The sequence below is a fragment of the Microplitis mediator genome, chromosome 7 (assembly GCF_029852145.1).
Source record: "Microplitis mediator isolate UGA2020A chromosome 7, iyMicMedi2.1, whole genome shotgun sequence".
NCBI classification, from domain to species: Eukaryota; Metazoa; Arthropoda; class Insecta; order Hymenoptera; family Braconidae; genus Microplitis; species Microplitis mediator.
In genome coordinates, this window is record NC_079975.1 from 19,612,769 (window position 1) to 19,638,182 (window position 25,414).

The 25,414-nt window shown below is 30.3% G+C and overlaps 3 protein-coding genes across 6 annotated transcripts in view; 1 reads left to right on the forward strand and 2 right to left on the reverse strand.

Annotated features, from left to right (window-relative positions):
* Positions 1 to 12,167, reverse strand: part of LOC130670735 (protein unc-13 homolog 4B) — a 40,737-nt gene extending 28,570 nt beyond the window's left edge. For 2 of the 3 annotated variants that reach the window (XM_057474201.1, XM_057474202.1), the window contains exon 1: positions 6,141 to 6,665. In XM_057474201.1, coding sequence (XP_057330184.1) covers positions 6,141 to 6,577 — 437 coding nt within the window. In that variant the 5' untranslated portion in view covers positions 6,578 to 6,665. Of the gene's footprint in view, positions 1 to 6,140; positions 6,666 to 12,054 lie in introns of those variants that run through there. The other variant, XM_057474204.1, reaches the window with a different exon arrangement.
* On the forward strand, positions 1,887 to 5,243 carry LOC130670739 (ovochymase-like). Its single transcript, XM_057474210.1, has 4 exons — positions 1,887 to 2,113; positions 2,340 to 2,526; positions 2,606 to 2,891; positions 4,038 to 5,243. The coding sequence occupies exons 1-4, from the start codon at positions 2,080 to 2,082 to the stop codon at positions 4,317 to 4,319; spliced, it is 789 nt and encodes a 262-aa protein (XP_057330193.1). The 5' UTR covers positions 1,887 to 2,079; the 3' UTR covers positions 4,320 to 5,243.
* Positions 12,168 to 14,355: 2,188 nt separating the features above from the next.
* Positions 14,356 to 25,414, reverse strand: part of LOC130671455 (probable muscarinic acetylcholine receptor gar-1) — a 90,899-nt gene continuing 79,840 nt past the window's right edge. The window contains exons 4-6 of one of the 2 annotated variants that reach the window (XM_057475354.1): positions 23,780 to 23,980; positions 22,350 to 23,706; positions 14,356 to 22,277 (exon numbers count right to left, since the gene is read on the reverse strand). In XM_057475354.1, coding sequence (XP_057331337.1) covers positions 21,425 to 22,277; positions 22,350 to 23,706; positions 23,780 to 23,980 — 2,411 coding nt within the window. In that variant the 3' untranslated portion in view covers positions 14,356 to 21,424. Of the gene's footprint in view, positions 23,707 to 23,779; positions 23,981 to 25,414 lie in introns of both variants that reach the window. The other variant, XM_057475353.1, reaches the window with a different exon arrangement.

The window sequence follows — 25,414 nt, forward strand, 5'->3', positions numbered from 1 at the left end:
ACACTTGCCTTCATCCATCACCTAGTGATCTCTAATCTATGAGTTTTTTTGTGGCCGCCATGATGTTTTAAGGCACAAAATGGCGGAGGTTGGTCCACTCCCCAATTATTGTTAAGATTGTTGAGATTTCTACAATAAATATATACACCTTCAAAACAATCTTAACTATTGAGTCCATGGCTTGGCAGAGTGGGACCAGCTTCAGCTGCTATGCAGAAGGATCCAGATTCGAACCCCAGTAATGACGAGTAGAACACATTTAATGTATGTTAAAATTATACACTAGTATAAGCTACTCTTTCCTCAATACCAAGCCGTTTGCTCGTTAGGCATCTTGAGACTCGTAGCCTCTAAAGTCAGGAGCTACCCCTATAGCCTGTGACAAGGTTCACCCCCGCTAGAAAAGCGCGAGAACGACATTGTGGCCAATGAAGAAGAGGGATTTCGACGAGATCCTCCGAGAGGATCCAACGTGACGTCATATAGCCATTCTCACCCTTCCCCTTATTAAATCCATTATTATTAAACGTCCGTATTATATGATTAGGTGTCGGGTCCAATAATGTTTAATTGTTAAATAAATATTTGGTTCTATTAACTAGCAAGTAAAATATATTAAAGTGTTTTTCTTACACTTGTAACACACTTGGTTTTAGAGTGTGAAATTACTATAAAACAAATGACAAGTATCAAAGTTGAAATTGCGAATTCCGTCAGTCAGCAGGCAGTAACATTATTTATTTCTTCCCAAGGGACGAAACACATGCACTGTAAAAATGATCGGGGTAAGTCTAAGTTAAATTTTAACACCGAAAGCGCTGCCACCGGTGTAAATATTCTTTACCGGTGTTAACTAAAATTTCCCAGTGTTAAAATATTTTACTTTAGGAATATTTTTACTTACTCGATCACTACAGTTAAACAGTGTGTGCGTGTGTGTGCGCTCGTGAGTTTGAGTGTGTGTGCGTGTGTGTCTGCGTATGTGCGCTCGAGTATTTGAGTGCGTGTGTGTGTGAAGATATTTTTTGCATTTTATAAGCTTATTTCCAAAGTTAATATTCTGAGCGGGCGCAGCTTACTCCGCTTTTACACCGGTATTTTAACGCCGCCGAATTACGCCTCCTACACTGGTGTCATTTCATTTTAACACCGTGGGGTTAAAATGAGTCCATTTTTAACACCGCTCTTTTTACAGTGTATGTTTCTGATGCCCACTGACTGAAGGCATTCGAAATATATGCGTTTGCTAGTATTCCTTCGCAGCATTGAATTGAAATCAACTCGTTTCGACTGGCTATAAAGATACTGTAACTTGAAACTTCGATGCTGGCACCATGAAATAGTATATTAAATACCAAGCGAAGAAAGTAGGGCATTTCTAGGGACGTCCTACCTTTTTCCGTCGAGTGAATATTATTTTTCACTAGATTTATACGCGAAAGTTTAAATTTTTACTTCTGTTTGTAGAAAGAATGGCGCATGCGCTAATTGTTATTATTTGTTTGCTCATAAAAAAAAGAACGACTTTCTTTCCTCTAAATAGCATAGGAATTTGAACTTACGGTGCAAGTATGAGTAAAATTCTTTTAGTTTTTCCGAAAAGTTAACTATTTTATTATATCTATATAATTTATATATAACTTATATAGTTTAATATAAGACTTTATATATAAGTCTGATTATATTAAATCATATTTAATTATATAATTTCTCCAGACAAATTATCCATTAAAAAAAAACTCATAACCATTTAAAAGGTCACATAATACATAAATTGTGTAAATTATATTGATGTCGACATACAAATGCTAGTGTGTGATTGATATAACTGTTTAATGACTAATAAAACTGATCAATGAGTGATTTAGTTATCTAAAGATTCGCTCAACAGACGTTTTTAAATTCTCAGTATTTTTATCTTTTTTTTTTATTATTCATAATTTCTGCGTTCGTTGAAATATTAAGTATAAGTTTATTACATTTTTGACATTATTTACATCGACTTTGTCGAGAAAAAATATATCTAGAGATAACGAAAAAACATATGTACACTCGGTTCTCAGTTGACCAGACTTTAAGATGTTCATTTTACTGTGCTTGTTTTTTTTTCTAAGTAATGATTATATATTTAATTCAATATTCAAAAAGAAGAATCAATCAATTTTTACTACACTTTTAGAATAATTGTACCAGTCTTAAAAAAGTAGTCAAAGCAACTTGAAATTTTTCCTATTATAAAAAAAAAAAAAAATTAGAATTGATCACTTTTTGATGTCTCGTAAAAATTAATTGATTTTTGTGATCTATTTTATTTTTATTGTCTAATTATATTTTAAAAGGTATCGCTGCTGAAAAAAATAATTTTATTCGTCCAATTAATAATAATACACGTTTAAAAATAATTAATGGACATCCAATAAATATTGAACTTCGACCATTTATGGTTTCACTTCACTGCAGAAATTTTTTTATATGCGGTGGAAGCATCATATCCTCATCTTGGGTATTAACTGCTCAACACTGCATGTAAATTAAATATTGTAAAATTTTATAATTTTATTATGAATTATTTTTGTTACTGTACGTTATTTATTTCGATTTTCAGTAATCCACAAGAACCATTACATCATTACTATATTCGTGCAGGGTCTGTGTATTATTACCAAGGGCAAATTTATTATTTGTCTAGGATTGAAATGATAAATACCGAAAACGAGTCTGCGAATAACGGCTCATCAGTGGTTGATTATTTACCAAAGCATGACATAGTATTATTAAAAATGACTCGAAAATTTAAATATTCTTCAACGATAAAACCAGCTAAATTGCCAATTAATGATGAAATTCCCCATTATCTTTGGGCTTCTGGATGGGGCTTAACTGAATCAAACGTAAGTTTTAATTTTTGTCTTACCAAAGAATTTTGTCAATTTTATAGCTATTAAAAAACTAAAAACTAGTAGGGAAGCCTTGGGCTCGATAAGATTCCTAAGCTAATCATTGGTAATTTTACTTTTTAAGACGAGTTGATGAAAATCACTATTTTTGGTAGCCAATATTCACTTATTGCTAGTGACAAGTAATGTAAAGGGCTCAGTTATTGACAGTCCCAGTATCTGGTACTTTCAACTTTATTTTAAATTTAAAAAATTAATTAATTCGAATAGATATAAATAAATTTGTTCTTAATTGCACGACTCATGATGCGAAGCATCTGAGTGTGCTTTACGATCAAAAAATTTTTAAAAAAACTTTTCCCGTACCTAATCAATAGTCATAAGAAAAATAAAAAAAAATAAAAAATATCTTAAGGAGAAAAAATTTTTAATCTGAGAGTGGCTGTAGAAGCCATTTTTTAGTTATAGTGCAAGCAGTTTACGGAAGAGCGTTCCAGAATCGAATCTGTTATCTTATCACCTTGTAATTATATAAATATAATAAAAAATACATGGATAGGTCAATAATTAACTGTAATTTTGTTTAAAATATTATTATATCATATTAAATAACATTTTATTATTAAAATGTGAGTATTAATAACTAGGCTCAATTTTATAGATATGTCACAGTTATTGACCCTTAAATCAATCATGATTTTTAATATTGGTGATGATTCGTTTGTTTACGTGAAGATTTATACTGGTATTTTATAACAGAATTTAAATAGTTCGTCTTGAAAAAAAAACATGCGCTATACCCTGTTTAAAAATATTGATTGAAAAGAATTAAAAGTGATGAAATTCGAATTCTTTTCAATAATTTCAATTGATTTCAATTTTTTTGTTTGTATATATAGATATACAGTTTGCATGGAGTGACCGCTTCTCAATTCTTTTCAATCAATATTTTTAATCAGGGTATTTATGATAAATATAGGATGGGGAGAGGTTAGTTTTCGCGATATTTTGATTGTACAACTTGTCCCTATAATCATTTAGCCTCTCCCTACCCTACCATACTCCGTCGTGCCTCGGTCTTCCTTACATTTTAATAATGCTTCTAGATTTGTTAATTTGAATATTTGATTTCATTTTCAGGAACCATCAACGAAATTACGAATAGTTGGGTTAACAAAGATACCTTATAATGCTTGTTTCAATATATCTAGTTATTCTAGGGTATTACTGAATGACCATCATATATGCTTTGGTAGTGGAGGTTATGATTCTTGCTCGGGAGATTCAGGAGGGCCTTTAGCAAATTATGATACAATATATGGCATAGTTTCATTCGGAATAACCAAGTGTGGATTTGGTCCTGGAGTCTATGAAAAAGTTTCTTTTTATTCTGATTGGATAAACTATATAATTAATACATAATACATTCTACAGTGAATTAATATTATGGTATCATGCATTATTATAATCTGTACTTATGAATTAAAATGGTTTTTGGCTTGGAACACTTATAACTGAGGCTCTGAAGTTAGTGCTTATAACAATTCTTGGAAGATATTTTAAACGGTTTTTCATATATTTTACCATGTATCTAAAACACCAATTCTTTGGTCCTACTTATAATTTAAGAACTTGTAAACTGTCAAAAATGCAATTTTCACCAGTCGATGCAGCGTTATTCGAAAATAAGTTATGATATTTATTACATTTCATTCACCCTGGCTGATCGGAATTACGGCCAATTACCGTAATATATCGCATTTTGCAGTAACTTACCGGAAAATACGGTATTTCCACAGCGAATTTACCGCATTTAGTAGTAATTTACGGTATTAGGCGATAATTTACGGCTTTTGCGGTAAATTACTGTAAAATACCGCAATTCATCGTAATTTATGGCATTTTTACCGTAAGCACTGTATACTTTTTTATTTTTACAGTTTTTACAATGCTTTACTTTACGGTAAAATACCGCAATTTCCGGTAAAAAACCGTAATAGTTGCAAATACCGTATATTACGATAAATGACTGTAAATTATAGTAATTATCGTAATTTTTCCGAATACCGTAAATTACCGTAATTCGAATCCGCCAGGGCACTCACTTTTTATTGTTTTTTTTTAAATTTACTTTTTAAAATACCTGCGTCAAAAATTTACATTTCTGCCCTGTTAAGTGGAAAAAATAGGATATATTGTGAGCCTCTAAATATTTGTGTAATTCTACTAACGGACCGAAAAAAATAATATGAGTTCAAATAAAAAAAAATGTTAAGTGAGTATAAATTCATCGTACTTTTTATTAAATTATTTGAATGTACATAAATAAAATACAGGATGAATTATTTGCGTGCTATCAGTCCTAAATTAGCCTGTTTCGACTGTTTCCAGACATTAATACTCCCAGTATCAATACAGGTAATATGAAAAATATTGCGCGTGACACGGAATAAAATACGATTTCAGACGTCAGGTAATATCAACTTTATCGTCATTCAAAATCGTCTTATTTCATCCCTAGCCATGTAATATACTATTTGAATATTAAGATGGAGCCTTACAGAAAAAAAAATATTTTCAAAAATTTTGCTTAGCGACTAATCAAGCGGACAAGAGTATTGCTAGCATATGTCTACAGTATACTATATTTTAATAAAAATCAAAAATAAATATCAATAAAAAAATTAATTTATAAATTTACATTCATAATACTATCAATGTGAATGCTTAGTGATAAAGATGATTGCTTAACAGAATACGGATGTGCTCCCATCTTTACTGAAGCTATCGCAAGATTAACAGGTACAAAAGTCAAGTTACAAAAGATACGACAATGAAATCACAGAGTGTGGCCCTCTCGTGCGTTCAGGTTGGTTGCACTCAGAGGAAGTCCATTACAAATATATAAATGTATATGTTATGTATATATATATAAAGTAGAGGTAGCATGGTTTCACACGGTTGCAGATGGACACGCAGACACGAGGCTTATAAACACAGGACTACACACGCACGTGGCTAAAAGAACTGCACGTACAATAAAATTTACCTCTCAGACTATCGTTTACTCGGATGACTCACCTGTACCTCCCTACATTCACCGATTCCTGTCCCCACTAGCCATTTCCGGAGGTCTTTAAACTTAACCACGTGTATTTTATTTTTATCCAACAAAATATAATAATAACAATAACAATAACACAACAAAACAAAAGAAAAAAAATGTATCCATGTTCAACTTACCCATCGATAGGAAACACTTTTGTTCTAAAGCTTTTTGTAATTTCACTCTTCAATTTTGTATACCACCCAAAATATTTAAGACCACACGTATTTTCAAGTGGCTTTAATTTTATTTTGGAATTGTTAGTACTTTCAGTCAGTGTCTTTGCCTTCTTATTCAGTGTCAGTAAAATTAACGAAGATGTAATGCCCGATTTAATAAGTATTTTTTCACTATTTTTCAATTTTTTTCTATGCCGATAAATTGGCTCGCGAATATCTGTTCCGATTTCCGTGTCCGTCATTATTGACAGCAACCTTTTCTGAGGACCAAGATTGATAACTTCATGTCTTTGATGACTTACATTGTGAGAGTCGTTTTTTAACAATTTTAGTCGGCTTCGTCTTATTGCTTTCTTGCGAACGAACGTATAGTCCACGTTAATTGTTTTTGACATTATTAGAAAATTGATTTTTCACATTATTTTAACTATTATATAGAATCTAAATTTTGTGAAAGGCTTTGATGTGGAAATGTAACTCGTGTGGTTGTTGAGTAAAGACTAAACCATAGAGTAAAAGAGCTATCGTGGGTGGGGAATAAAAAAAAATTCATTACGGCGTCAGTGACCGATGTAGTAGGGGTCAGTTCTCAATACAAAGGGCTTCCCACTTTTCCTTCAAACTATCGTTCTCGTAAAGATAAACAAATTAATATTATGTATACCAGTAATAATAATCAATATTATAATTTTGTTATTTTTCAAACAATTTAAAAAATTGGATAGTGAAAAAGAAAACTGTTAAAGTTGAATAATAATTTTTTTTTTTTCATCAATTCGTGGATATCATAACTTATGAGAACAATGAAATCGACCGATAGCTATCGAATCACGTAGTCGTTAATGTTTCTGTGACTTACAATAACGTCAATATGAACGCGTGCTCAGACTTAGTGATGATTAAAATTTTTTCTCTAAACCAGCGTAAAAAAATTCTTTATCTCATTACACTGAGATTGCATTGAGAATGACATAACGGAAATGAAAAATTATGTTCGTGCTGAAATTATTATCATAGAACTGTAAAAACTTTTTTTTTATTATCATCTTAAGTTAATAATTATTTTTATGTTTACTGGAAGGAACAAACTAATTATGATACTGAAGGTTGACGATGTATATCATTTTCATTTAGTATATCAAGTATATACTAATAAACGTGACATAAATCGGTTAACATTTTTTTAATGATATCTTGGACTTTAAACTTATTATTATCGAGAAAAAATTTCTGTACACAGAAAAAAAACTTACTCTAAATCAAGGAGAATTTCCTCGAGCCAAGAACATCCTTGTGAAGAAATAATTTGTTTTTGGTTCAAGGATATTTTTATTTCACAATTTATATTTTTGATTCAAGAAAACATTTTTTCTATTGATAATTTGAGTTCTTAAACCGAGTATAGTTTTGATAAATTGACAAAAAAAAATTTTTTTTTGCTTAGAAAACCACAAACTTTTGTTCAAACTTTATTACCGACTTAAAGCAAGAGTGGTAAGCCCATTCAAGAATATCGGTTTCTTGATTATTAAATTCCCTCACTTGACTGTCCAAACCATGGAGAATAGAGAGACATCTTTACCGTTTTCATAGTATTTATCAGCCTTCAAAACATTTCAAATTTCTCGACCTCAGCATCTGTAATCCTTATTTGACTGTGTTAAATCTTAGAACAAGGATTCAATTTCGAAAAAACATAAAATTCTTGATTCATGTAAAATATTTTTCTGTGTAATCTGTGACGAAGCAGTCGAAGAGGGCGAGTAGGACAGCGACCCAATAAAAAACGTTTGAATCCAACGAGATATGTCTGGATCTCGTTATATCTGTTTATATCCAAATGCAACCAAATATATGATCTTGCTAGATATAAGCATATATAATTATATCTGCTCCGACCTAATCATAAATAAGTAGATATAGAGATGTATTAAGATTGATATCCAAGTAGATATACTCATATCCAAACATAAAATATATCTGCTCAGATTCAACTACATATAAGTAGATATAGAAATTGATACTCATGCAGATTTGCTTATATCCAAGCATATACAAGTATATATGGTTATATCTGCTCAGATCCAACTGTATATATGTGGGTATATAGATATATGTGCTTAAATCTATGTAAGTTTCTTTAGAGATCGACATTTACGCCGATCTGCTTGGATACACTTATATATTCGTGGACATAGTGAGATCTGTTTGGATATTTTAAGATCTGTTTGGATATACTTAAACATAGTGAGATCTCTTTGGATATTGTCAGATCTGTTTGGATCCGCTTGGATCGCGCCAAAATTTGGATCCAAGCATATCTGACTGTTTGAATCCAATCATATATGCTTGGGTCTAAACATTTTTTATCGGGGAGTCAAATTTTTTTTTGTTCATTTTCATTATTATGATCCTGTCATTTCTGTAACCACACAATTTTATAAGAGTTAGTCGGCATTACTATTTTTGGAGTACCTACTTTTATTCTATTCAAATCAAAGTTATTTTAAATTAATAATTTTGTAATTATTCTTAATTCTTTCGGTCCTTCTTCTAACTGACTACTGGCAGTCAGCGACTGCAGGTGATGCCACAACTGATATTATTACGCTCTGAGAAAACTTTAACAATAAGTAGTCATGTGGCTGACAACGAGCGTAAGAACATCACTGTCAGTACTTTTGGAAGTGACCGTGAAAATAATGTACGGAGGCATGACAGCATATATTACTAGTCAGTGTAGTTTATTATCTATCCGCAAGTGAAGTAAATTGAACTGCACTCTTTTTTACATGAAGTACGGAGCAATCACACTAAAATACGAAAAATATTATCAAAGGCCCTCGCCAGATAAGCCGGGGTAAAATGCCCCCATTGCAATCGGGTTAAGTTTTCTTTCTGAAATACCTTATACTGTGGACAACTTCTCAGCCCAGTTTCAACTTCGAAATATCACGCGTTTTTGAGTTAAAAAAAAAAGTTTTTTTTTTTTTCAAATCTATTTTTCTCCGAATCTACTTGACAATATTAAAAAAAGTGCTTATGGGTTTTTAGATATCACTAATTCGTATTCCTAGAAAAATTTGCTCGATAATTGGGTAAGTTGGTCATGGGTAAAAATGCGATTATATTTTTAAAAAAATTTTTTTATGCCAAAAACGTATGGTACATCTTAGCTTTTTTTTGCACGTATTACTCTTACATTGACCTACAATATATATTTTTTTGAGATTTTTCAAAATATTAGACGATAGTTAGAAACAATAAAATATTCTTAAAACATTTTTTTTGCCTCAAATCCCTTATGCGTTACATCCATATCAGGATCCTCGTCAGGATACCCTGATCGGGACCTTATTTGAAATAAGGTTCACCCGATAAGGACCTCGTCAGGCCCTTATGAAAAATTCTAGTCGGGTTCCTATCTTAATGAAGTAACTGTTCCCATCTTTACATTTTGATGATTCTCATTTTTTTTAATTAACTTAAACTCCTATCGGACATGGTAAGCATTCTTAATCAAGATGATAATCATTACCATCTCAGAAGGCAAAATTGAAAATTTTTTCAGATATAAGTCCTGATAGCACGAGTTGCTCGTCAGAAAGTTGGTATTCATTGGTTTGCGACCAACTTGACGACAACTTGTCGACAACTAGCTTTTGTAGCTGTTGGCTACAGGTTACCTAGTTGGCTACAGGTTTCTCAGAAAGTTGGCGCCAGAGAGCAGCCGCAAGCCAAACGCAGGTTTCTGAGAAAATTGAAGGCAACTTTCCGTCAACTTATGGAATTGACAATTTTTGCCTCCAACTTTCTCAAAAAGTGACCGCCAACTTTTTGAATTGCCAACTTTCGCCACCAACTTTCTCAGAAAGTGACCGTCAACTTATTCACTAGGCGTGCCGTCGACATGGTTTCGGTTCAACTTCCAGATTATATTCAAGCTTTAAAAAAAAAATTAATTTTCAAATTTAAGTTCAGACAATTTTTCTATTGAGACGTATTAAAAGTAAACCACAATCTAAAACACTTTGCAAGGGTTCCTTATTCATAAATCATTTAAAGTGAACAAAAATTTTGGGGGTCCATTTTGCCCCCAGATGCCCCCCCGATATTGTACACCAAGAGAGAAAATAGAACATTTCAACCCTCGTGTGCAACTGCCTACCCGAACTAAAGGCTTCTTTTTCTCAGGTCTTTTTTTTCATCATGACGCATCATTTATCAACTGTTTGTGTTTTTAGACAGACATTTATCGTTTAAGTTAAATACTATAGGTTACTTTTCATTATAAGAATATGTGTCAATAAATATGCTTTCAACTTTTTTCACTTTTTCGCATCAAGTAATTAATAGCTAAAAAAGCCAATTTTGATATTTTTAAGCAACTAATTTTTTTGTCTTCAAAATAAAAGTTAAAAAAATACCTATTTAATACTTTTTCAGTCTCAGATTGTAGCATGCTAATTTCCTTAATATATCAATGAATATAATCTTAAAAAGCTTTAATTAAAATATTGCTACACGGAAAGAAATGTATGGTTCTTATCGCCATACTATTATTATAGTATTGCAGCCAGTACCATAAGTATGGCGTTATCTACTATACTGTATAGTACAAAAATCTTTGCGTAGTTTACATGTCTGTATAGCGGGATAGACAATATCAGTATGGGCTTGAGTCCCATACTACATTGAAGGAACGGCAATGTCACTAGGCTGCGTCACAATAGATCTTTGTGGAGTAGTCAATACACTATCGGATTACCATCAATACTGCGTAAATGTAGTTGCTAATTTTTTTATATAATCTTTATTAATGGCAATAATGCTGTACATTAATCAAATGAAAAAAGAAATCATAATCAAATTAATTTTAAAAAGAAATTAATACTTATTTTCTTATTCATCTTTTAAATTTTACAAAAAATAATGCCTCATAATTTAAAAATTAATTTTTTTAAAAGACATATTTCTATTATTTAAAGCAATCAATATATTTCAGAACATTTTTATCATATTTTAATTTCCACTGAATCCCATCGAGAATTTTTAATTGGTATGAATTGATTTCAATCGAGAATAAAAAAAAAATATAATATATACTGAAAATAATTAATATTAATAATGACATAGATTTATCATTGATATTATGTTCTTATATATTTCTCTACTTATAAATATTGGGTTTACTCTTTTAATATTTATAGATAATATATTTAAAACTATAACCAAACATAACCTACGTTTTGACTTTAATAAACTTTGGTACTACTACAATATAAGCATACGTAATTTTACAATACTGAATAGGGTTATCTGCCAGAAGCATTGTGGATACCACCAAGCAGTATGGGCCTGACGCACATACTGGCATGGACTCATACGCCATGATTATTGTGAATGTTACCATTCCCGTATGGTCAAATCATCTATACATACAATTTTTAAACGAATGAAAAAATCCTTGCTACCATACAGTATGGTGGAATCGACCATACAGCATAGTGGTATCCGCAAAAAATTTCTTTCCGTGTAAATAAATAAATAGAACTTAAAGAATAAATTCATTTTTATAAATAGAAATAAATAATTATTGTAAGAGATTATACTCGGAAATTGATTTAATGAACCATCACAAAATACTTTGTTTATATCGTACATTACCAGGAAATTAAATTAAGCTCTAATTGAACTTCAAATAGCTGACCTACGTGTGTTATATGTTTGTTAATAAAAAATATTTTTTACTTATCATTGTACTTATCCTTTGTATGATAAAGTTCAACGAACAATATATTATATTTTTACTTGGTCTATTGTAAACTTTAATTATAAAAGTAAAACGAAAAAAAAATTATATTGTACTTACTCGCGAGTTGAAGTCAATCTCTGGAATCTAGGATGTGATCTTATTGTTGGTTTTTTTTTCAGCGTGCGTGCCCAGCGCCAAAATTTAAATGAATCCATTATCTTAATTAACCGAGCTCTAATCTTTTAATTTGATGCACAACTTATGTATGAATAAACTAGTAACAGATATAATAATATTCCTTGTTGCTTATCAGACGTCTGCAGGATTACTGCAAAATTATTTGAGGTATATAATACTCAGAGACTCGTGAGTTAGATAATTATGTGATTTAATGAATGATAATTACACGCTTTGTGTGTTCCACATGACGCATGTTAATTATATCGAAATTGAATAATTGTTAAATTAATTGTCTACGTGATTAAATTTACACAAATATTATTTTTTAGTTTACTGTCAGATAAAAATAAAATTTACAGTTATTGTTATCGTGATTTTATTAAAATATGTTGTAAATAAAAAATTTTTTTTTCTTTCTATAGTATGTATACTTGATATAACGTAAAAAAATAATTATGATATCACTCCTATACGTTTAGTAATATAAATAAAGAAGTCTACCATAATTTAAAAAGAATATAATACACAATTGTTAACTATAATTGAATGGTATATAATAATGTATCTAATAGATCAACTAATTCAATATTTTATTTTCTTAATTTATACTTGTTAATTAATAATATTATTTATTGATTTTGATAAAAAACAGACATTTTTTGTGTTTTATAAGCTTTCCAAAATTAATGTTCTGAACGAACGCAGTTTTTACCTCTCTTTTACACCGGTATTACTCCATCTTTACACCGGTTTGATACCGGTATATTAACACCCCCAAATTACACCGCCTACGCCGGTGTTATTTAATTTTAACACCACGTGGTGTTATATTGAGTTCATTTTTAACACCTCTTTTTTATAGTATAGGAAATAGAAACTTTTGCGTAATTCTGGTATAATAGTGCAGTTATATTAGGGGTTTCACTTCGGAATGAGCGATAATAAGCTGTAAACTCGTATTCACCTTCATTTTGGTGTTTTAAAAGTTGTCTTAAAAGTCTCATAAAATCTTGTTTCTGCACCGTAAGTTATTCAAGGTCAAAAGTCACAAATATTAGTTTTTCACGACTATCTTGGTTTCTATACACGGAAAAAAATAATCGGTATCAGCTACCGACTATTTTTCGGCTGCCGCTACCGATTAGTTCGGTATTAGCTATTTATTATTTCGGTTCTACTAATCATTTTTAGTGGCCAAAAAAAAAACGATTTTTAAGGGATGTTATACGGGATTTTCACATAAAATTTAACTTTGAATCAGAAAATATCTAATTTTTTTCTTTGAGGTCATAGTTTAAAAGTTGTGGCGATTTATTATTGATTTCTTGAATAATTAAAAAAAATTACTTATAAGGACCCAAAATTGTTCTCTCGTCTAAAAAATGGTACTCAATGATTTAATATAAACATAAATTAATTAAAATAACATAAATAAAATAAAATATGAATGGAATATGCACAGACAACATCAAAATTCTTTACCTAAAATAAATCTATTGTAATAGAAAACTATCCTCAAATTGATCATTCCAAGAAATTTCTATTCAGAATAACTCTCTTCGGATTTACTCTGCTCCGAAACTTTTCTATTCAATGACAAGACTTCGAAATAACATTATCCATTATCGACTCAGCTAGAAAATAGTCGGTAACTGAGAAAACACTTCAATTTGCATTTCAACTAACGCTTTTTCTCATTTACCGATTATTTTCTACACTGTAAAAAAAAGTGGGTTAATCGAGACGGTATAGGTGTTCAAATTTCCGATGTTAAATTTCAACAACGAAAGCGTTGTTAAAATAACACCACCACTGGTGTAAATATTTTTTACCAGTGATTAAAATGGTAGTTGTAAAATTGTAAATTTTTTAAATAAATTACGTATAACATAAGTCATTTTTTAAATAAGTAAATAGTAAAATTGAAATTTGCTTCAGATAATATTCATCAAATTTTTATATTATTTCATATGTGATAAATTTTTTTTCTAATTTTTATACGTGGATTTTTTATTCCACCGATTTAACACCGGTATTTTAACACCGCCTACACCGGTGTTATTTCATTTTAACACTGCGTGGTATTAAAATGAGTCCATTTTTAACACCGCTCATTTTACAGTAGCTCAGTCGATAATGTTATTTCGGATGCGCCTTGCCATTGAAAAGAAGCTTCGAAGTATATTAGTTCAAGAATAGTTTTATTTTACGATAGAAATATTTGAGATAGAAAATTTTATGGAGTTGATTGTGCATAGACTCTTTTTGGAGCGACTTGTCATAATGACAATAATTATTATCTTAATATTATTTATATATGACAATATAATTACCTATACATAAATCATTTGAATCAACAAAATATTTCTGTTAAATTTTAGGTAAAAATATTTTAACATAAAATATAGGAATAATTTTAAAGGGTTTAAATTGTTATTATTTACTTCCATTACAACAGAGTATCGATACAAGCGTTACCATTTAATCTACTACTCTAGATACATAACAGACATTTTTATTTACAATCGGTAAATGATAAAATTCATCAAATGATAATACACAATATATATTTAATGAAAAATTAATTCTTCGACATGATTATTTTTCTCATTATATCACATTATGTTACTTTATTGTACCTGTTCTTAATGTACACATTGTAAATCTATAATTTTAAATAAGTAATGGCATTACAGTTTGTTATGTGTATTACAATACAAAAAAAAAATAGAGCACTACCTCTTCGCTTCGCGATTAAGGTGAGCGAAAAAATAGTCAATAATTAAAATACACTTGAATACTTCAACACAAATTGATAATAACAACAATAATGCTTTTAAAATAACGATAAAAATAATAATAAAATTTATTTTGCTACAAATATCAATTAATGATACAAGTACATACATTTATATAATACTTGAAATCACATATCGAATATTATTAAATTGCTCTATTTATTAATTTATTAACTGCGCTCATTAGATTGTCAGGCAAAGCATGCATAAAACTTTTTTTTGTTTTATGCCTCATATTATATGTACATATATTCATAATTTTCTACATATAGTATATTGATGAAATTTATTTATTAATTTAATTTTTTTTTTTTAACATTTCCTTATATTTTATTTACTTCCGGTCGCATATGTTTTATGAAAAATTTTTCATTTGTATATTTAAATTTGATATATAATTTAAAATTATTTTTTTATTTGTACATACTACAAATGTGTCATGGTCGTGTTTAGTTTGCATAAACGACAGATAATTATAATTTGTTTGATTTAGGCCAACGAAAGACCAATGATATCGTCTAATCAATCTTGCAAATTACTCTTAGCCTCACATGACTGAATCCTCGCAATTATTTTCTCCTTTCTATGATTCATTCATTGAAGCACATTTGATTTTTATCAATTAATGTACATATATGTGTATATATTTATATTTTTTTCTATTTGTTTGTGTATTTGAGGTAGTGTTTAAGGTTTTAAATAATAATGTGTGCGTTGTTTAATTATAAATGAAATAAATATTAAATTATAAAATCATTCTACTTTATGTTTACTAATTTTTTAAACGTATTATTTAAATTAAATTAATATAATGAGAAAAGCAATATATTTATAGTTAATATATTTAATGTGAGGGCTCATCCGTAATTTACATAACGCTTTTTTTTATACTTCTTCATACCCCCCCCCCCCCTCAAGGTCTTCGAACACTAGGAAGGAAGTTGCCTACAAACTTCCCTTCGCTATAACATAACATAGTTTATTTTTTGAGTAAAATAGTACTTTAATTGAATATGATATAGTACGAAAAGTCGAAATTTATTTGGGATACATGACATTATTTTTGACCAACCCTCTTTTTCCTGTAACAAATTACGACCCCCTCCCTCACGAAGGTTGTTATATAATTTATGAATGATCCCTGATATGCTTTATTTACTAAATACTTTTTTTTTTTTACCATATTGATTAAATTTTTTTTTTAGTAACCTAGTAATTTTTTATAGTCACTTGATTTAAGTCAAAGGATATTGCAATTTTTTATGTAATTGGCTTCCAGTGGAATTTATTGATTTTTTTTATACATCCTAATACATGAAATGTATGTGCCGCAAACATATTGTCACGATAATCTTTAGTGAAATAAGCACGTATTTAAGATAGAGACGCATGTACAATATTCTTATTAGTAGAACAATTTATTTTTTGCAATTATGACTAACTTTTAGTCACCATCACATGAACTGAAAAATCTGTAAACCGATTAATCTTGTGGGTCAGCTATAAAACTCTCCGGCATTTTCGAGCTAGAAAACAATATTACACATATTTTTTTTATTTATTTGAGCTCATAATATTTTTTTTCTATGTCAAAGTTAATGTTCTAAAATATTAAAAGAGAGTAAAAAAAAACACTTTCAAAATTTTATTATATACTTCTTAAAAAAAAAACTAATTGGTTCAAATAGTTTAAATTGTTACTAAACACGTAAGGTAACACGTAAGATTATTTGGGTCATAATTTTTAGCGATATTTGATAAGAATGATAAATTGTTAGTTTTTCGTACTATGTAGTAAAAAACTAGATTTTTGTAAATTTGACCAAATGCAACAGCGTCTTATATTTCAATTTTTCATGAGAAACTTTTAAATTTAGTAAGATCTGGTCAAATCAAACTCTATCTGGTCAGATATTCAATTTCGATCGGACCATATCTGATGGATCTATCTAATCAGACCTAATTTTATCTGCCAAATTTTTTCCTGGACAAACTGATTTAGATCTACGGTGATCTTTAACATACTTTAGCATACAGTGATGTTCTACGGACATCAATTGTATCATTTTTTAGAGCTCCATAGATCAAGATAAAAAACGATAAATTACTAAAGTAAAGAGAATTCAAAATGAGAATTTATATAGAGATTTCAAAGCTGTATAAAAAAATTTTTCAAAAATTTTAGATCTAGAGAGACCTTCAAGGATCAGAATTAATTTAAATAAATCGACTCTGTTCAAAATAGATGTCAATTATGGAAAAATTTGATTTTCGTAGATCTGAATAAATCGAAATTATTTTTTTCGTATTTTGGTAAGACCTGAATTTATACGAAGAATTCTGAAAAAGTATCAAGAAAAAAATACAACAGATACCATTAGATCTGCCGAGAAATGTTCAAATTTGGTCAAGTCTGAATTCGATACGTGACCTATCATAATTTTATCCGACCAAACCATGTCACCCATTATTAGATCTAATCTTTTTTCCCGGGTTTTGGGTTTATTAACGGAATATTAAAAATTCAACCAATCCCACTGAAAGCTAATTTGCGCAAAGAATGCCAGATATATTGATATAGGTCGAGTTATTTTAATTGTGCTGACGTAAAAAAAGTATATTGAATTATATAATTTACTTTTATGAATATCTTCCCATAAATATTTTGCTTCTCTTCACTATCATATCTTACTCGGGAGCTTGAATAAATTATATAAAAAAAATATAATAAAGTAGTTATAAATAAATAGTTAATATATACGCATGAGTTTTATAACTAATCTCGTCTCTAATATCGATAAAATACATTGACTATGTCGTAAAGTCTATTTTTATATGAACTATATTTCTTTATAAACTACAATGATATTTACAAGAAAAACATCACAATGATAATTAAATTATATGTAAATTGACATTTTCATTAATATTTTACTATATATGTAACATGTATGTACTTTAATAGTAAAAAGAAAGTCGGAAGATATGAAAAGAGACTTCGTCCAGCGAAGCATAACAAACATTATAAATAGTTACACAAACCAGTCAATTGAGTATAATAATGTGTATGCACATGCTCTTCGCATTGAAGACACGTCTGCCAATAATATTGGAATAAATATTGGATTATAAGCTATATAGATTGTTTGTTTTCTTCTTTTTGTTTTTTTTATGTTAATAGACGCAATAAAGGAGAATAGGACAATGATGATACGGTCTATTGCTATTTTACATCTAATATCGATTTGTTGCTGTCTCACTTGTCGCTTAACAATTTATGATTAAGTTAATATAAGCGTTAAATCTTTGTGCGGTGAGTATGTGAAAGAGATTATTGTGAGTGCCTAGCCGACATGGGGCTCATAAGCGGCGAGGCACTCATCTGTATCCCTTAATCGCTTATCCACAATCGCACATCGCGTTAAACGTTGTACAGTTAACCTATACTACGAAAATTACAGTACCAATATCATCATAATAAATAATATCATCAAAAATTTTTTTTTCTATTACAGTTAATTAGTTTAACTAATCTTTATCGTAATTATTATTTATTATTACAATTATTATTGATTATTACTAATCTCATTAAATTTTATGCTGCCATTTTCTATTTTTATTGAATTTATCTACTACGTATATATACTAGGGTGGTCGGTTTAGAATGACTTTTTTTTTTCACTCCTACTTCAAAATATTGTTGTAGACATTGGAAACAAATTCCCTTTAAGTTTCAGCTCTTCATTATAATTTTCACTACTTTACATTTGATTTTGAAGTTTTCCTATTTAAAATATATAGGATTTTCTTTTTATTCTCTATAGCTCAGCCGCATTTCTAGTTATCGAATCACCATTCGCGGCATTTTGCAGGTAATTTAATACTCTTCAGAAGTCTTCGTAGTAATTTTACTGAGACTCTAATTGTTTTTTCTGTATTAGTCTTGAAAATCATTTTTTTAATAATAATTTGGGTTTTTAGTTGATATTGACTAAACAACGAAATTTACAGTAAAAATACAGATAACGAAGTTTTTGGAAATTCGATTCTCTACAAAAAAGCACCACTTAGTTAAGTAACACAAGTTCTTTGTTCACGTGATATAGGGATTTTATTAATTTTATAAATAAAATATTTGTCAAAAACTTTTCCGAAGCTTATCAAATTTAAACCTTCGTATTTTCATTAATATGTTAAATTATTAACTGATTTAAAATTAAAATTAAAACGTTTTTGGTCGAATTTTTTAAAAAATTACCTAAAAAATGCTGCAAACGGCGACCCGATAAATTGAAATGCGGCTGAGCTGTAGAGAATTGAAAAAAAAATCCTAACTTTTCTATGGATTTTAAATGGGAAAACTTCAAATTCGAATGTAAACCACTTAAAGTTCAAATTAATGGTTGGAACTTTCAGAGAATTTTTTTTCAATATCTACAACAATATTTTGAAGTGGGAGTATGAAAACAAAATAGTCCTTCCAAACGGACCACCCTAATATAATCAATACGCATTGTTAATTATTTAATTTGCCTAATCTAAATTATTGTATTTCACAAAAAAATACTCGCAATACCATCACGGATTACAATAAATTACATTCGAATTGATTCATTTTTTATTATTGTTTACTTTAAAAAGGCCTTATAATTGTAGGCCACTTTCGGCAGTGCATCGAGATATTTTTATGATCCACTGATTAACTTCAATCCGTGATTGTATCGACTAAAATTTTTTAAATATAAATTTTATCTAAATATTGAAATGGTGAATTCTTGTTTAATTCCGGTTAGAAAAAAAAAAATTAATTTGACTATTTCACTTTGTGTCTTCCATAACGATTATAAACCGTTACAATTTCTTTAGTTTCTTACTAATATACAATTTACAGTAAATTTTAAATTCTATGTTACTTTTATAAACAATTTTACTTATAATTTAACAATATAAACTATAATACTCAATTTATCTAAGCAATATTTCAGCATCGATTAATCATTAAGATCATTAATCGATATTTACGCGAATAAGGATAGAGTTTATAATTTAAATATTAACGTCACATATATCTTAAACTTAATCCATAATAAATAAATATTCACATATACATTATATACATTTTTTATAATTAAGTTGTAATACGACAATCATCTAATTAATAATATATACACAATGGTAATCGAACATATTGTCAATGTTCACTCTTGATGAACCCACAAAACTCTATAAGAAATTATTATGTAGTTCTATATATTTTTATTATTTTTTATATTTAAAAACATTTTTAAACTATATTATTGTCCATTCACCATACCCTCAATTGAAATTTGATTACTTTGCCAAATTCATACATATATATTGAATATATATGTATATTTTTTTTTTATTTTAATATACACAGAAAAAAAGATTTCTTGGCGTAAGAAAAATTTTGCATTATATAATGAAACCAAAAATTTTCTTAGGACTAGAAAAATTTCTTGACGAAAGAAATTTTTTCTTTGCTCAAAAAAAGGTACTCGTGTACAATCGCTGCGCCACCTGTTTTTTCAAACAAAAATCTCAATATAGACAAATTACTTTGAAACCAATTGCAGATGGCAGATTGAAGATACATTTGCCTAAGCTATAAGTTAATACCAAAGGTATAAAATATGCTTAATTTTAAGATTATCTTTGTTATTTTCTAGTTCCGTGCTACACTGCACTAATTGACATAATTTTCTCATTATTCTATGCAGTGACTCTTAAATCAACCACCAGAACTTAAGATATATGTCTATGTGCCAAAATACATAGAAGTTTCGTCCTAAGTAGGTTGACAGACTCGTCAGCAAGGCTATGTTACCGTACACTTGCCTTGGACTACGCATTATACTAGTACGCACCGAGCTAAAGCCGTGTTGCGGGCTTCAACCCAATACTATACTAGTAGAGGAAGGCAGATACCGTCCAAATTATTTGCATCCAACTGTTAGGTAAGCTGTTCTACACCGCAAAAGTATAGAAATAACAGAAATATGCCAATTTTCAAGTATTACACGTGAGCTCCAATATAATTGTAGCTCTTAAATAAACCTATAGAACTCCACCGTCCATCTTACGATATTATATACAAATTTTAATTATATAATTGGAAACGTATTTTTGAAAATTTGCAAGATTTCATGTCATTTTCATCAATTTTACACACTTGAGGTGCAAGGCTTAGATAGGTATCTAGTGATAAAGAAAAATACATAGAGAAAACTTCATGCGCTGTCTAACTGAACACGGAAAAAATTTATTTATGTATATTTAAGGTGTAAGCACCTGGAACTTTGAAAAATGTGTGGAGCCGTGATTGTAAACAAATGCCCAAAAAAATTTTCGTTTCTAATTCATAATGCAAAAAATTTCTTAGGACAAGTAAAAATTTTCTTGGGGCGAATAAAAATTTTTTGCGCCAAGAAATTTTTTTTTATGTGTATCTATAAATTGATAGTAATAATTATGTCAATAATATTTATTTACGTCATATGAAAATCGCCTTTGAGTATTCTCGTAAATGTTTTTTTAAATTGTTGATTAGCTAGCGCATAGCAGAAAGGATTCATTGGACTGTTAGCGTAACATAGAAAATATGAGAACATATAAAGATGTTCATTAGTACAGGGGCGATGAGAACAAAAACCTTCAACTAGGGCCATGACATGATAGGGTGTCCAACAAGCAACAAAAGCACCTAAAATAAATGAAATAGTCCTAAAAGCTTTTCTAGCCCGATTTTCAGTTCGTGACTTTTGCCTACCAATTGTCGGATCTTTTTTTTGTGTTTTAGCTTTCAAACGTCGACCGATCGACTTTACAAAATCACGTCGTGATCCGCTACTGGTATCTGTTTCTTTGTCATTATCTTTTTTTTTCGACTGACGCTTTGGATTTTGGTTGATAACATTTGCCGCGACAACTGTTGGAAGAGCACTGCTCGAAGATGACATCTGCTGTGGGTTATTTGTTTTTTGTTCAGTCGTTGTGCCATTATTGGACGAGTCAACAGATGTGTTAACTACCGTAGTAATTGGTTGACGCTTAATATCTTCAACTTTAACGGTAACTTCAGTATTAACTTTACTAACAACGGTTGGTGATGTCTGCGACGATGCGTTGATCTGATGAGTGACGAAAACACGTGGAGGATGGGTTTGTGATGATGCGTGTGTTACTTGAGGATTGTGCACAGGTTGTGATTGGGTTGTGCCGGATTGGTGCTGAGCAGCTGCCCGGATGAGCGCCGCTTGTAGGAGACTAGTGTTGGCTGCTGATGTTCCAGTGTGCCCGAGGACAGGAGATGATGGTGCCGTTGACAGAGGATTCGCGAGGCTGAGGGAAAAAGAAGATGGTGGACTTTCATAGGAAGGACTAGGTAAAATAATTGAACTTTCATCCATATACCTTAAATCTGCGCCGTCCAGTCCGGTCATGATGTCGTAGGTTCCTGGTCCGTGGGCCATTAATGATTTGGTTTTGTCGATAGACGATGAAGTTGACGTACTCTCTGAAATTGATGGGCTACCTAGAAACTGTGTTGGCGGAGGAATTATACTTGGTTGCCCAGATGATGAGCTTTTATTTCGTATTTCGGATGGTGGTGTTTCTTCAATACGCTCAATGGTATGACTCAAATCAATGTCATTAGATCTTAATGATTGCTCAGGTGTTAATGTCGTACTACTTTTTTCGTGTTCAACTGTATGTTCTACTGTATTTTCAACATCTACGATACTGTGCTCTTGAATCTTCGGCAGTGTATGAGCTTTGGAAGCTGGATCTAGCAATGGAGATGTAGGTGACAATCTTCTCATCATTGGATTCATTTCGACGTTAATTGGAACCATTCCGTTAAGTCTGTTGTTGGTGGCAAATGCATGAAGAGCGCCTGTTTGAACCATCAATCCAGCAATTGATGATCGTTTCCGCACAGCTGATTGCTGGCTAGTTGTTGTAACAGCCACTGCACTGTCATCATCTGAATCAAATGCTGGACTACTTGATCGCTCAGATTTTTCCATTTCTGACGATACCATTCCTGATTTTTGTTTATTACCGGAATCTTTATTTTGAGATTGATGTGCAGATAACTTACGTGCGGTCGTGGTTTCACTACCATCCTTGAGATCTTCACCAGAAGCTTGAGCATTATCAACACTTGTACTTGACGTACCACCACTTGGATCTTTGGGTTTGTCTTGACTAAGTATTGTGCTTTGCGTCTTTGAGATTCCAATACCAGCTGCTCGGCCTGCCATTCCTGACATTGCACCAGCACTAAGCGCTACCATTGATTGCATCTTTCTTTGCTTTGCTTCACTTTTTTTCTGCATATCATAAGCTGTTTTATATATACCACCATAAAGAATAAATAGCACTACAAGAGTAGTCCAGTAATAACCAATTATCAAGGCAGTGTTAAATATAGGATCTTTTAAAAATTGTACAGCACATTCATTTGGTTTTAGATTTCTGTAACCAACAAAGTGTTCCCAACCAAAAATACTTATGAAAAACAATAGTGCTGGTATTATCCAAGTAATTGTCACCATCCATATAACACGGTTTTTAGTACGCCAACTCCGATACTTGGCAGCAATCTTGACTGAGCAAAATCGATCTATTGTGATTAATAAGACCGTGTACTGAGACACCAGACAAACAGTGTAATCTACCGAAAGCCATAAATCACAGAGAAGAGGACCAAGATCCCACGAACCCATTAGCACATATACAGTGTAGAATGGCATGGATACAGTGCCTGTAAAATAAAACTTTATTAGTAAGTTAAGTGTTTTTTTTTTTGTTTTTTTAATAACCATTACTACGGTTACCGATAAGCATGTCAGTGGCGGCTAATGATGCTATAAAGTAATTGCTTGGTTGCCTTATTGATCGATCGACAATAAAAGCTAACAGCACGAGGATATTTCCACCGATAGTTAAGACTATGCAAGCAGCAAGACATATAGCTATCAAGACTGTCTGCCAGAGTTCAAAAGGTAATGTGTATTCATCTGGATCAAGTGATTCGTCTAAAAATAAACAACATAAATCATTTAATATCCATATTATTTTTAAGAAAAACTAAATTGTTTCACTTTACAAAGTTCGATAGTATAAATTTTAAATATGTACGGAAAAATGAATCGTAAAGAGATCTTTAAAAAATATGAAATTCTAAACTCATAATTTAGATGATTATACTGTAAAAATTTTTCGGAGTGAACGCGGATTAAATCTAGAGTGAATGCGGAGTGGATGACTGTGTATTTACTCGTTCCCCTTTGAGTAAAACTCCCTATCAAGAGAAGATTATTTTAATATTGAAACTCTGAATTGGAGTAAATGTGGATCTAAATAAAATCCAGATTACTCCGAAATCACTCCGCTCAAAAAACAAACTTACTATTTACTCCGTAGGCGAAGTGATTTTTCCTAGAACTTCAGGGTGACGGAGTGAATTCGGATTTAAATTCGGAGTGAAATGAAATCCGTAATCAGTCCAAATTCACTTCGAATTTTTTACAGAGTATAATTTGTTTCTATAGTTTCAATTGTACTTTCATTTTTTATCTTTTAATTGAAACTACCTCAATTTACTTCATACACGGAAAAAAATTTACTGTTGCTGCAACAGGCGGCAGCCATGTTGCAGCAACAGGAAAAAATCCTGTTGTAGCAACAGGATTTTCCTGTAGTTGCAACAGGAAAAAATTCTGTTATAGCAACAGGATTAATACTGTTGCTGCAACATGAATGCCTCCCGTTGCAGCAACAGTAGATTTTTTTCCGTCAAAACGCAAAACTTTAAAGTCACGAAAGTATTTTTTTTTTTTTTTTTTTTTTTTTTTAAGAATAAATCAAATCTAAAACTCAAAAAAAAAAGTTTCGTTTTTAATAACTATGACACATGGTTACTAATTAGGGAAGAATGAAGTGAGTTTTCATAAATGTGTGAGGCAACATGAGACAACTTTTTAACCAAAAAAACTTTTTTTTCTGTAAATGTTTATCTCCAGTCACTAGAAAGAATGTAAAGTGAAAAGGTCACCCCGACTAGTACGACCAATTCGAAATTTGAACCAAAAAAATATTTATTTCGTGTTTATTATTTGTTATTTTATTTTTCGAAAATCGGTAAAAGTTGACTTGAGCGTACAATGAACTTAAAAAAATAAACAAATTGTTTTTATCAAGTTTTTTTTTTAATCTTTAAAATAAATATTCTATAACTATTAGCTATGACTCGCATTTTGGTTTTAAAAATTATTTTGAATTTCAATACAAAATTTAAAAATTTTTTACTAGATCTTATACGAGCATTGCTGTCATATTTTTTTTAATTTCAGTAAACATGAAAACATTTTTTTTTTGGGTCGAAATTTAAACATGGTCGAACTACTCGAGTCGACCAACTTATATTATTACACACTTTTTATAGAGATTATATCGATGGCCTAGTTTTT

What these genes read in the sequence shown, in the direction of transcription:
- LOC130670739 (XM_057474210.1), top strand. Translation starts at nt 2,080, where the DNA reads ATGTTCATTTTACTGTGCTTGTTTTTTTTTCTAA. An exon ending in GTGCTTGTTTTTTTTTCTAA is followed by an intron (nt 2,114 to 2,339) that starts GTAATGATTATA and finishes ATATTTTAAAAG; the next exon opens with GTATCGCTGCTGAAAAAAAT. An exon ending in TTAACTGCTCAACACTGCAT is followed by an intron (nt 2,527 to 2,605) that starts GTAAATTAAATA and finishes TTCGATTTTCAG; the next exon opens with TAATCCACAAGAACCATTAC.